The following is a 14,076-nucleotide window of genomic DNA, read 5'->3' as shown; positions in this document are numbered from 1 at the left end:
AATCATCATGAAGCACCCCTATAATTCTTTAATAGGCTCCAAGAAATCATTCCAGTCGGGAGCACAGGGCCCTGAGCCCTTCCCTGATTGCCTTCACTGGCCCAGTTAACTTCTCACTTTTTACATTAGCTCAGGAACCTCTTCTGCGTGAAACCTTTCCTGAACCACCTCCTTTGCCCTCGACCCCTATACCCCATAAATACAATAAAGTCCCTCTTGTCAGAGGCTCTCGGAATACCATATTTCTATTCTTTTTGGCACCTACCACAGTTTAAACACATACTTATTTCATTAATATTTGTGCTTCCAAGTAGACTGAGTTCCAAAAAAGTAAGGAGGTTTTGTTCTTCATTATTTCCTCAACTTCTACTTAAATTCCTGACACAGGACAGGTGGACAGGCGCCCAGTTGATTTTTTGGGGGGTGGGGGAATGGGCAAGGCACTGGAGATTGAAAACAGGGGAGCTTTACCACTGAGCTACACCTCCAACCTTTTGCAACACTGCACCCAGCTTCCAAACTTTTTTTTTTTTTTTTTTTGGTGCTACTCAGTATTGAATATAGGGCCTCGTGCATGCTGGCAAGTATTCTGCCCCTGAGCTATATCCATAGTCCTCCATTTGATTTTTGTTAGATGGACTGGTAGATGAATGAATGGATGGATGGATGGATGGATAGATAGACTATGTTATACCCTAACAGCAAAACTTAGAAATCAATAATTCTGTTACATTGTCAGGGAAAATGAAAAGTATGCAGATTATTTTTGAGGTACACCATAAAGAAGACATCAGCAATTCATTCTTCCCCCATAATGAGTGCTCCCTGCTCCCCAACAGAACACCTGACTTACTGAATTGGTCATCTTGCAGTTTTGTCTTCACAGTAATGTATAAGCTTTTCGGGGAGTACAAATCAAGGTTTGGTTTGGTTTGGTTTTGCTAGTGAATGACACTTAACAGAAATGTATTAAATGTTTGCAAATGGGAAAAACTTAGGAAAACAGAAGGGACTTGAATTTCCCAAGGGGGACCTGGGTTCTCTTGCCTGCCTCCAGAGTTTCCTGTCTCTCCATATTTCCCCAAATTCACCACAGCTTTCGATCCTCTCCTTTTACAGATAAGAAAGGTAAGGCCCATGGAGATGAAATAACCTGTATAAAGTCACAGGGAAGAATTCAAGGCAGAGCGAGAAGTAGAACTCAATCTTCCTAACTCCAGCTCTTTCCACTTAGTTGCCAAATACTGTCAGCAAGGAGGATACTGAGGAATTGTGTGCTTCATCAAGGGAGGCTGGCCCAGAAGGAATGGTCTCATCAGCACCATGCTGAGCAAACTGTATCAGAACTTTGACATAGCCCAGTACAATTAATTTTAAATTTAAATTCTGAGAGGGTGGGGAGAGTAAACTGCATTCACCAAGAAATATTGATAATAAATTATTTTGTGAGGAAAGCTTAAAATTATACTTAAAAATAAAATATACCATATAAAAATGTCTGTTGAAAATATATTTTTATTAGAAACAACATTAACACATTATAATACATTGTGCAAATATATATTTCATTTTTTTGCCTGAGTTTTTATGAACAAGATTTCTCAGCACAATAGTTCTTCCTCTGGGGGCCACTCATGTATTCAGCAAGTGCTCAGTGCCCTGCCAAGTGCTGAAGAATTGGGAGGAAAAAAAGCAAAGAAAAACAACACAGTCCCATATCTCAAGAGGATCACAGTCTAGTACACTATTTTCCTTATTTTGGATGTCTCTGTTTTAACATAAATACTTCCAATTTGTAAGATATATTTTATTCCTTGCTAGTTAAGTCTTTAGAAAATAGCCTATATGTCCAAGGTAAACTGGACAATTAAAATAATTAGTTAAAATGTGATCGAAACATAAATTTGAGTCTTAAATAATCAAGTGATTTATGGAAACGTAATGCTATCACCTAAATTATTTTGATAACAGTTTTAATTTTTTACTTTGTGACTTTGCAAAGCCCCAAAATGTTTTAATAAAAAGAGAGACCTTCTTTCTTGATCTTCTATCAATACACAGAGGAATATTTGTCTTATCTGAAAGCAATCCATTGCCAAAAGCGAAAATTAAACAAAATCCAAAGCTGCATCTATGGTCCCCTTATTAGTCTTTGTCTCCTTTCTTTAGTAACTTTGATATTTTCTTAATGTTTGTATAAAGAGGGACATGTACATATGAATATTCTCAGTGTAAAACACAAATTATCTCTTTGGAAAGTTGTCTACAAGTCTATTACTGGCATTTCCCTTTATTTCTATGATAGACCTCTCAAAATGTTCATGTTTATACTATTTTGTACATTTTAATAAAGATGATTCATAATTATATGTGATTTACTTTTCTCAGTGACACACCATATTCCCACTTTTGGTGTGGGAAATACCATCAACTATTGCTGCTATAGAGCACACAGGAATCAGGTGATCCTTGGAGGTACTCGACTTCATTACTTCAAAATTCTTCAATGTGGTTCCAGCCACGCATAGTCAAACAGATAATAAATGCTCAAAGATAACTTATGAAAGCTTGTTCACAGAACGAAGCTGTCCTCCCTTGCCCCACATTTCTGGAAGTATTATCCCAAGTGATCTCCAGGATTTAAATAACAATGTTTAAAGACACTTAACACCACAGTAATGAATTTGCTGGCATGACACGAACAATACGGTTACTCCAGATGCTATATTCAAACTGTATGGGTCCATTGAAAAAATAAATATAACCTACAAGAAAAAGACCATAAGGAAAATTTCAAAGTTTGAAAATAAAAAGGTTTTACTACAGTTAATCTTAAATGTCCAATCTGTTAGAGTTGAATTATTTTTAACATTGCAATTTTTATCTTTTTAAATCCTACTGACATTTTAATGTCTTGCTTATAAGTTTAAAAGAAAAGGGATAAATGTTCTGAGATCTTCTAAAATACCACCTAGAATTCATTGTCTTACCATGAATTCCAATTTCAATGCTAGAAATACTTATATTAGTTATTTGTTGTAAGTTAGGGACAATATTTCCTTTCATAATTAAAGCAAAAAGTCATATAAATTATTGGTTGTTATGAGCCTTTATATATAAATTACCCCCACTCCATTCCTAGTTTAAATTCTGGCAACATCCTTTCCATCTTGGCATTTTTACATATAATTTAAGGTAATATATAGGGTTTGGCATGACTTTTTTACAGAATTAGCAATAATTAAAATTTTCATTTTTTTTCTAAGCAACTTATTTTTTTTGTTTGTGCTCTGTGTAAATAGTCACTCAAGAATAATTAATGACTTAACTGCCATATATTTAATAGCACATCTAAGTCCTATATTAAAAGCCTTCGTAAAGAAAAGAGTTTTAAGGAGCTGCAGAAGCTCTTGTTGAAGTTTAATGCAATGTAATAATTACCATTTTTCTCATATACAGCATCCACTTTATCGCCAATTCCTGGGAATTCCTCCTCTATAAGTCTGGGATAGTCTTTGTCCATGATATGATTAGTATCATCATATCTATTGAATAAGAAAAATAAATTCTTAAGTAAGTTCTGTTCTTAAAAATGATTTAAGCCCATTGAAGTGGCGTAAACCTGCAATCCCAGTTACTTGGGAGACTGAAGCAGGGGGATCTCAAGTTCAAGGCCAGCCTGGGCAACAGAGGGAGAACCCACCTCAAAACAAAACAATTTTAGATATAATACAATGGATTCAATGGTACCTTTCAGAACGGACAAGTTTTAAAATATCTGATAGTTTCTTTTTAATTAGTAATGAATGCTTGATGAGTATTTGTTGACCTTTTTAAAGGTCATCTTTGTAAGGATAATTACAAGCTTATTTCCACTTTACAAATTCTGTACCTGTTATAAAAATATGTCATTAGGATGGCATTCTTAGAATGAAAAAATATATTTCACTGAATAAATATATGCATTGAATAATTGTCTATTGATCTTCTACTATGTGTAAAATAACTTGCTAAGTACAGTAATGGATATAAAAATATTTAAGGTTTAAATTCAGCACTAAAATGTTATAAGGGCTTATGTAGTAAAGATTGAAAGGAGAAAATAGGTTTCCCCATGCATAACTGTATATTCTACATTTCTTCTTCCCTGTCACCACCACACCCTGACCAACCGAATACATTCTGAAATTAACCTAAAAAAAATAGTATCCCTTAAGGTGCTATTGTTACTGATGGGAGCCTTTTATATCTTTGAAATATATCCTAATAGGTAAATGGTAAGAATCCCTGACCCATCAAGAAAGCTTAGACATATGACATATACACACAATTACAGCATCAGGCTCGTGTGTGTGTGTGTGTGTGTGTGTGTGTGTGTGTTACTGGGGTTGGAACCCATGGCTTTGTTACATTAAGCAATGCTCTGCCTCTAAGCTGCATCCCCAGCTCAACACCAGGAATTATAAGGTAAGCATTATAAGGTAAGTAAGTTAAGCACCATAAGAGAGTAAACAGAAAATGTCATGACTGTACAGGAAAAGGGGAGATAACCTCTGAGTGGGGTGTTCAAAAATTCTATAGACAAAATAATACTTCAAATATTTCAGATAGTTAGAGTTTTAAGAGGGAGAGATGAAAGGAAGAAAATTATGTAAGAGAAGTTGAGGGGGATATAAGAGCACAGTATATTTGAGATCTGATAAGCAATTCATCCTGACTGAACCATAGAGTTCTTCCAGAGTGTAGGAAATGGAAAGTTGTGCCAGATAGAAGCTGTCAGTAATTTTTAGAGAGGTGCAAATTGCATTATCAGAAAAAAAATTCAAAGACAAAGATGATACACACAGGAAGATGTATATAGCGTATAGTTGTGCATGTGTGTGTGTGCCTGTGTGTATGTAGAAATAGAATAAAGCATCCATTCTAAACATTATGAGTGTGGAGTTCCTTGATATATTGTCATTCCCCATTGTAGAAATGGATCTGGGCTCCTAAATGTTGCTCAGTGTTGCCTGAACCTTTAAATATGTTTTAAATATTCCAGTTCCATTTTCCCTTCAGAAATTTGACTTTACAAACTATGGGCCCATCAGCTTACTGGTCACCCTTTCTAGTGGATCAGCTGATTCTACAAACATGGAGCCTTTTCTCAACTAATAATTACCTGTACCCATTCTGGTGTCCTCTCTAACCCCTGAAAATAGAACCACTTATAAATTAGGAGGTGGTGACAAGAAAAAGAGTCCAGATAAAAGATTAAAAATAATAATGGTACCAAAGTAAAAGTAGCAGTTTGCCATATTTGAGGCATAATAAATGGCTAAGAAAGAAAAGATGGGTTGGGATGTGGCTCAAGCGGTAGCGCGCTCGCCTGGCATGCATGCAGCCCGGGTTCGATCCTCAGCACCACATACAAACAAAGATGTTATGTCCGCCAAAAACTAAAAAATAAATATTAAAAAAAATTCTCTCTCTCTCTCTCCTTAAAGAAAAAGAAGAAAGAAAGAAAAGAGCAGTTGAGAAGAGGTGGGTAGAGTGTGTGTATTTAAGAGAGATTAAGATTTTAAACATGCCTGGAGCCCTTGCAGGAGCTTACATGGAACAGAAAGAAATGAGTGACTGGTATGAAATTTAAAATAATATGGTAAGATAATAACTTAGAGTAGTGGCAGATGTTTGAGGCTTGCTTTGTACCCATTACACAAGATGGGACAGTGCATATTATTGTCTTACCTCCAGACCTGGTTTCCCGAGAAGAAGAGGGTCTTGCCGGTGTTCTCAAAATGAACAGCAGCACTTATCTTCTTAACCTCTTTTGGAAAACCCAGTTCAGATATTTTTTTGGGATAACCTTCCAGAATGTCATAACCATTAAGAGCCCAAAATTTTCTACCTAGAAGAAGTGAAAAAAAATAGTTTTAGTGTAAAGAAAATCTATTAGGACTCACACGTGTGGATATTTACTTTAAAAAAATACTATATTTCAGAAATAAAATATTCAGTGTTCATGGTCACAGTGTTTATGAAACATAGAGATATAAGCATTATTCCAATAAAAATTAGTGTTTAAGACCCTAACTTCCTAGTTCTGAATATAGCCAACCAGATATCAAAATTAATTTGGCAATTTATTACCTCTGAATATTGTTTAGAGATGGGTAAAAAATTCTTGTTTGACTATACAGCACAATAGTAAATTGAAAATACATATTTTATACTAGTTAGAAAGTGATTTCTTTCTCTAAAAAGTAACTTCATTATTACATTAGTTATAGTAGTCAAATAATAAAAATAATGTGAGTAGAATTTAGATAAACATAGCATTAAATTGTGGTCATGAAGACAGAATAGCAATTTGAAAATTTTTCATGATTTTATATCAACAGAATAAGTAGAATTTAAACCCCTATCTATGCTTTGAAACCAAATATGTAAACAATATGTATTAAATATGGTGAAGGACTAGAAAAGAAAGTGAGAACATAATAAAATGAACTTGTTTACAGAAAGGGGAATTATAGTTAACATTTTTTCACTTTTTCAAAATGTACAATGTTATGGTTTTTCAGTAAGCAATATATAGAGATTTTTTTTTCAGTGCTAATGATGGAAGCCTCAGCAAGAGATCTACCACTGAGCCACCTCTCCAGCCCCCAGTAAGCAACTTTTAAGAGAAACCAAGAGAAAAAAAATTGAAATTAAGGATATGATGCAAATAGATACGATAGCTAATAAGACAGAACTCTTGCATATCAAATTTAGGGATATTTGGTAGAATGGTCAGGTGGTTTTTAGTTTTCATCTGATCCTTAATTTAGGTGTATTTCTGGTAGTGATCATTTTAGTAAGTCTCAGGTCTATCACTGTCTCCCCTGGTCATGTGGAAGGCCTCACCTTGGATGGCTTACCTCGGAAGATGAATATAAGGTCATGAGAAGGATGTTCATATGCAGCATCAACACGATTGGGAAGTTCTGGCCAAAATGATTTTGTCAAAAACAGCTCTGCATCAACCTGCTGAGGGTGCAGGCGCCAAAAGAATCTAGCACAAGAATAGAAAGACATAATTTTCTATCATATTTTAAGTGCAATATTTCTATCCTGCAAGCCACCTCTCTCCACATCAACACAATTAACACAACTGTCCCCTAGCACCTGTGAAGGGGAAAAAGTTCCATATTCCTTTAAGGGTAGTTTTAAATTTTGGTTATCCTAATGCTAACCTAAGGTATTCAAGTTTAAAATGTCACAGAGCTTTAGTGAAAGCTCTGAGTCTTTTGTGGGTTGACATGGTGCTTTTCTCTTGTTTTGTAAATCTTGCAAGTGGCAAGCAATATGCCAGGCACTATATTGGGCTCTAGGGAAAAAAAACAAAAACATGAATACACAAGCTATGTCTTCCATGTAGTTCCATGTAGTTTTCACATTATCTCACTGATAATGTGAGAAAGCAGCAGAGCACAATGTAATTAGAGTTGTATGAAAGGTGGTGGGAATGCTATTGGATCAAAATGAGGGGGGCAGCTAATGGATTAGTGAACAGATAAACAAATGAGCATCATACAACAATTTAGAAATTTAAAATTAATATTTCAATGTTAATACCTATAAGTTTAGGTTGCAAAGCATTCCCCCCTCTCAAATTCCAGCCTAGGTATCTGAAATCAAAGTCTTTCCATGCCAAAAGGAATTCTTATGGACAATAATGAGTAACATTTTACTAATTCAGTAATTACTCTCAGTATCTGTCTGTTTTTCAAATAAATTGGATTACTTACTTTACTTTGTTGTCTTTATAAGAAAGATAACCAAAGATGTAAAAGAAGCTGCTCAATGCTAAGATTATCCATTGGAAAGGAAAGTGTCTATTCATCAGTCATTTATTGGATCTGCAACATGTAAATAAACTGCCCAAAAGTCTATTCTTTTCCCTGTTAGAATCTAGATGTTTGACTGGATGTTTTGGCAGTTTGCAAACATGGACATGCAAATGTTTGTCACCTACAGATTTGATGAAAGACTCCCAAGAGTACCTGTCTTTAAAGATCATTGTTTCTCCTCGGAGACTGGTAATGGCATCAAGGGTTAAGGAGGGGTCACATTTGTCTGGTGTTTTGGGATGTTTAGGGTTAGGATCTTCATCTCCTGGACCTGTAGTTGTGAAATAAATGGGAGAAGTTACTAGTATGACCCCTCCTGGTGACCTAAGTCACAGCACAACAGGCTGATCCTGCTTATGGAGAACAAGAATGGATTCCCTAAGTCCTGAAGCTCCTACATAATGGTAATCCTACCTCCTTTCTCCAGGGTTACCAAGGTCTTGCAGGGGGACTACCTCTCTGCTTTCATCCTTCAACAAACCTTCAGACTCTGCTGAACTACAAATTAATTTTTTTATCTGATAGATATGAGAAAAAAGCAAAAGACTGAGAAAAATTCCTCCATACTTTGTATCACCAATTGACAAACTGTTCTTGAGAAACATATTTCTCTTAAAGCCATTTCTGATGACATGCTATGCCCGTGATAGCCCTCAAAGCGGCTCCTTCTCCTGACTATTTTTTCAACTGTCAATATCAGCTTATGTTGCGTCACCAGTTTGCCACAGTGCATTGCATCTCAGTGACAAGCCAGCCTGCAGCAAGTCTGATGTGATTTGCACATGGTTATAACTCTTCCACCAGCTCACACAGCAGTGCACAGCAGTAACCCTACAGTGTTTTATCTAATTTTATTACCAGTCCCTTATTCACAATATAGTAGAAATAAAAATTGCAAAATAAAATGGAAAATTCCATTGGCCACCTTCAAGTTCTTGCCTTTGCTTACACTAGCTATAGTAGTGAATTTAAATCTGAGGTGGGGAGGAATTATGGACTGAGGAGACGTGAGCAAGTTTTCTGAGCTCTTTGCTCCAGATATGTTTACACTAATGACCACATGGTGGTTTTCATTCTATTTATGGCAGGTAATTATAAATAAATGTTTTGGTTAAGATTTAAATGTTTTGTAAATATTATGGAAAAATTGGAAGAATAAAAGGAGGGATTTCTTCACTGTCATTGTAATTGTTGGTTAAAAACTACTGAAGTTCACAAGAGTGATTTCTACTATGGCAATTAGACCAGTTGAAAGAATACCAAGAATTTATAACTGCTGTCACCATCAACTGTGTTACTATAGGTGTACTAAACTCTAACAGGCTTAATTGCTTCATTGGTTAAATGGGAAATAAAATATTTTCCTTTTTCATGGTAGAGGTATTTTGAGGGTATCTAATGTATCTGACAATGTATAAAATACAAATACAGAAATTATATTATGCAAAAAAAAGCATACAGAATGGAATATTTTCTCCTTGGACAATTTAGAAAGAAAAAATGCATGCATCTATTCTACTTATGTAACTAATTTTATAACTGATTCTATTCTGTTTTTATAGCTGATAAATTAAGTCACCATAGAGAGACTGGATTCCTTGTACATCATCATCAGGAAGCATGAAATGGCTTTTTCCAGTGTAGGTGTAGATGGGAAACATGAGGGCTCCTGGGTCCTTGGAGTGGTCAAGACCTAAGGAGTGACCAAACTCATGGGCAGCTACAAGAAACAAGTTGTAGCCTGTAAGAAAACAAAGAAACAGTAGAAAAAAAGGAATTTCAGTCAATGAAAGAAATATTTTTTCCATCTTACTTTTCTCTTTCTTCATTATCTTGTTCTCTTTTAAAAATTAATATTCAGTGGCTTGAAGAAAAATTCAAAGTATTGATATAATCTTTATTAATAATTTATGGTTCTCTTTGATTATAGTTGCCAACATAATTAATCAGTTACCTACAGAAATATCAACAGATTGCTCTCATATACTTATTAGTCAATAAGGATTTACTGTGAATACAATAGGAATCCTGACATGCTATTTTTATTCTTAGGTCAGGGGAGGAAAGTGGACAGAAATCACCTTAAATTAGAAGTAGGGAAATCACATAGAGCCTTGCCTCGCTAATATGCAGTCTAGAACAGCATACAAACAGGAGGCAGCATCCAAGAGATAATGACCAAGTATAGAGAACACATCAACTAGGGTCTCTGGTTATACACTTGGGAACAAATTCCAACCAAATGATCCTTTCCAGAATTTTTCTAGACTATAGAGTTTATAATACCAGAAACTATATATGACTGAGCATTTCCCCTGTACTCTAGAATATGAGTATGTCACTGTTGTCATGGTTTCCTCTAGACATTCTTTTTATCAATTTTTAGCTTCCTAATATTGATACTTTAGATAGGGGAGAAAAAGGATAATAAAACATTAAAAGAAAAATCAGATGTGTCAGGCAATAGGGATATTTACTTCTGCTTAGAATACATGAAAGCTGGAGCCAGTGGCTTCAGTTCTACCTTAAATACCCTGTTATCATAGCCTGTACATGAAGAGACTGAACTAAGTAAATTCTGCACATACACATACAGAGGTCACATGATCTAAATAAGTAGTTCTTTACTAAAGTGACCAGTAATGCATACCTTTCTTAGCCTTCAACTGAAAACTTATTCCAGATTTATTTTTGGAAGTTTTCATTTATTTCAGTTATATATGTTTCAAATGCAGAACTTATATAGGAATCTAAATCTGAGTCTTACTGTAACTCTGTCTTAACACTAGTTAGTGTTGTTCTTTCTTCCCAAGGTCATTCTCACCTATGAAAGACTCAAATATGTAAATTAGTGAATTTTCACTCTTTCCTTTAGAGGCACTGGTGTTGAGACACTGATCATTTAAGGCCCAGTTTTACGTGGGAAAAATAATCTTTATAGACAGCTGAAAAATAAAAATCAGCTGTCTATAAAGATTGCCTCTAGTTGCCGTAAATTAGAATATCTCTAGTTCCAAAATTAAACTCTCTTTGAAAAATTCTGTGATTTCCTAAATTTGCATTGTAATTAATTTGAGCTTTGAAGATTCAATGACTAAATAAATGCATTCCACAATCCGTTTCATTTTCCTCTTGTAAATATATCCTTCATCTTATCTGTCTCAGTGCATTTAAAGACATTATCTTGATTTCTCAAAGCAGTGTTTATAAAATGAGTGCTGTAGGCAAATCTGAAGCAAGTAACTCATGCAATAAGGAATAGAAAGTTGTCTGAACTCATGTCATTAATATTTCTACAAAGGAAAAAATCTATTTCAATTCCCATGCAATTCAGTTATGACCCATAGATGGAGTCCTAATGACTTTTAGATATAAATTTATGTAAACTATACTTCTTCAACATGCAAAAAAGGGAACCCACAATAAAATTTCCTTTGCTGACAGAGAAGACATTTTAGTCAGACTTCTAAGTTAGTATCCCTCAAATCAGGATGATAAAGTAATACATTTTATCCATTTTTTCACATTCACAATTTATTTGTAGAAATGTCTCTTGTAGAGATACTAACAAGAATAAGATTGTTTTTATTTATTTATTTTAGAAAATATAATCAAATGCTAAATACAATTTATTTTATGCTTCTTCACTTTGTAGGAATATGTTCACTGTGTAATCTAATACATTAATTCATCTGTATAAAAAACATTACCTTTAGAACTACTGGTCCAGTCTTCATCATCATCAAAATGGGCATCTCCTCCATAGTTTGGTCCAGGAGGAAAAGCATGAGCCAGCAGACCAGAGGGTCCATCAAATGGGTAGAAGTCTCCATGCTCTACAAACAGAAGGGAGAGTCAGAATCTGAGCATGCCCAGTAGAACCTGGCACAGGTGCTTGCTTAACTTTTGTTAAATGCTATAAACTTAATGAATGACTAGAAGAAGGAATAAAAATAGAACCGATTAAGGATTAGAATATAAAAACATTTCAGAAATGATTCTGCCTCATTACCTTTAGTTCCAAAAGAGATCATGATGTCTGCTGTGCCATCATGGAGTCTGGTAAAATTCAAAGGTGTCACATCGGACCACACTTTGAAGGCTTTTTTAAATGCCTTCTCCACTTCAGAATGAGTCATATCAGGGGTATAATTCACAATTCTATTCAACAGAGAAAGTTTCAATTAAATTTTGGAAAGTTAGAGTTATTTTACAATACACTTTCTTGGAACATTGCTTTTCAACTAAAATGCAATGTCTTTTTTAAAAGTTCTACTATAGGTAAAATGTATTAGTTATGGTGATATCCAAGGATAAAAAGTTAAGAATTCAATTAGATATTTGAGCATCTCCATGTTTGACCATGTGGCTTCTTAAAGTATTCAGACATATAATAGAACTTATTTTGCATGCTAAAAGTTTGGAATTATATCAATATAGACAAATTAAATAAAATACTTCTGTAAAACTTCTAACAAGAGTGGAACCTTTTATCTTTAGCTCTATGATAATAAATGTGACTGATGTCCTATTTTCGCAAGTTTTATTGAATTTATTTTTACTTTTATTTTGGTTTTGAGATGTTCCCTGAAAAGTAATGTTGGATTATAACATTACAATTATTGATGTTATGAGACATTCCCAGCAGCAGTCTTAAAACCATTTCTAGACCTACTTAACTTCCAATTAAATATTTAAGGTCGACTTAATATTAGACATTTACTACCAGAAGAAAAAACTAGCAAATATCAAGGAAATGTAGTCTGTCATTTACCTGTAGGTTAAATTTGTTTGGGACCATTTGAGAGTCCGAGGGAAAACATTGTATTCGCCCACATCAGGGACCCCGCATCTTGGTTTTTTCATGATATCTAAGGTGCTATCGTCCAGTTTGCCCGTCACCTCTAAGCCGAAGAAAGACTGCATTTCTCGGAGCCTGTCCACCATGGAGCTTGCTGCATTCTTCTTCAGGATTCCCGCAAGATTTGAAGGATGGTAATAAGATTTCAAGTAGTGCTGAAAAAGAGACCCAAATAAGCTGGTTTTAAAAGGAGAAGGAATTTAAGAGCTGGGCTACATCCTCAGGTTGGGTAAGTTACTCTACCTCTGCAAACTGGAGGTCTTCCTCAGACAAGTCTTCATCATCATCACCACTGGGGAGGGGCAGGGCCCGACAGTGAGTCCAGCTCAAGAGGAGGAAGGCAGCCAGGACACCTGGGTGCATCTTGAATGGCTGTGCCTGGAGTCTGCTGCCTTTCCACTGGCAAATACCTTTACTTTTATAGGCCTGCGATGTTGAGTCATCATTCATGGGTGTCTCAACTTCCTCAGCAGTCAAAGGTAAGCATGCTTACATGGCGACTTTTTTTTTAATTTTCTTCCTCCCGAGTGTGGTTTGTGGCAGAATTTGAGGGAAATATAAAATGAGGGCATCTCTTGTTTCAGCAGAGTCACAAAACCATCTGGCAAAATAAACTCCCTCAGCATATTTATGGATACTGTGGGAAGAAGCAGAGAGTAGTACATTTTTTCACTTCACTCTGCAAAAATGTTTTCTTCTTTCTGTAGGAAAGCAGCTGCTTTGGCTTTTTCAGATAAGAATATCAAGGTGATATGTTTACTCCCATAAAGAGAAACCTAGACCTGCACCAAGAATGCTTACAGCCTTCTGAGTTCTAAACTACATTCCCTTTTAAGAGCAACTGTAGGGAGAAATACTGTTTACCTGAGGGCTGTGGAATTGCACAAGAACCAAGCTTCAATCCTCAGATGTAGTAAGGGATTGAATCCCAGGTCAGATTTACACACACTGGCATGCCCTTTCAATGAATATGGAGTCCTGCACAAATTTCCTACAAGTCCAGGCAGAAGTAGAATAATTATAATAGCATACAACAACTCTAATGATTAGGAATATATATTGAGAGATTGCTGCATACTACATTTAAAGGCCATTATCTCATTTAATCCTTACTACTGTACCTAGGCAGGTACTATGGGAAGGCTTGTTTTCCATCTTACATGTGAAAACTGTGAGACGAAGAGAAGGCAAATGTCATAAAGTTAATAAATGGTACTACCAGAATTTAAACCCAGGACAGTCAACTCAACACTCCATGTTCGTAAGCACCATCCAATATCGCTTCTACCCTGTCGCTTCTCAGACATTTTCTTAAAAACCAAGGTGCTTGGTTCT

General features: G+C 35.3%; 1 protein-coding gene across 1 annotated transcript; it reads right to left on the bottom strand.

The window, feature by feature from the left end:
• Positions 1-2,599: 2,599 nt before the first annotated feature.
• MMP13 (matrix metallopeptidase 13) lies at positions 2,600-13,116 on the bottom strand. Its single transcript, XM_081281646.1, has 10 exons — positions 12,985-13,116; positions 12,655-12,896; positions 11,893-12,041; positions 11,591-11,716; positions 9,460-9,621; positions 8,034-8,151; positions 6,909-7,042; positions 5,734-5,893; positions 3,442-3,545; positions 2,600-2,765 (listed from the first exon to the last, which is right to left on the bottom strand). The coding sequence occupies exons 1-10, from the start codon at positions 13,102-13,104 to the stop codon at positions 2,665-2,667; spliced, it is 1,416 nt and encodes a 471-aa protein (XP_081137772.1). The 5' UTR covers positions 13,105-13,116; the 3' UTR covers positions 2,600-2,664.
• Between the last annotated feature and the right edge of the window lie 960 nt (positions 13,117-14,076).

The sequence above is a fragment of the Spermophilus citellus genome (genome assembly GCF_964194105.1).
Source record: "Spermophilus citellus genome assembly, chromosome: 2".
Classification (NCBI taxonomy): domain Eukaryota; kingdom Metazoa; phylum Chordata; class Mammalia; order Rodentia; family Sciuridae; genus Spermophilus; species Spermophilus citellus.
Note: the sequence above shows the minus strand (reverse complement) of the source record. Positions and strands in the feature narration are given on the sequence as shown.

Coding starts and splice junctions, on each gene's coding strand:
- MMP13 (XM_081281646.1), bottom strand. CDS start 13,104: ATGCACCCAGGTGTCCTGGCTGCCTTCCTCCTCTTGAGCTGGACTCAC. Junction 12,042..12,654: donor CAAACAAATTTAACCTACAG/GTAAATGACAGA, acceptor TCTGTTGAATAG/AATTGTGAATTATACCCCTG. Junction 5,894..6,908: donor CCTTATATTCATCTTCCGAG/GTAAGCCATCCA, acceptor CACTTCTTCTAG/GTAGAAAATTTTGGGCTCTT.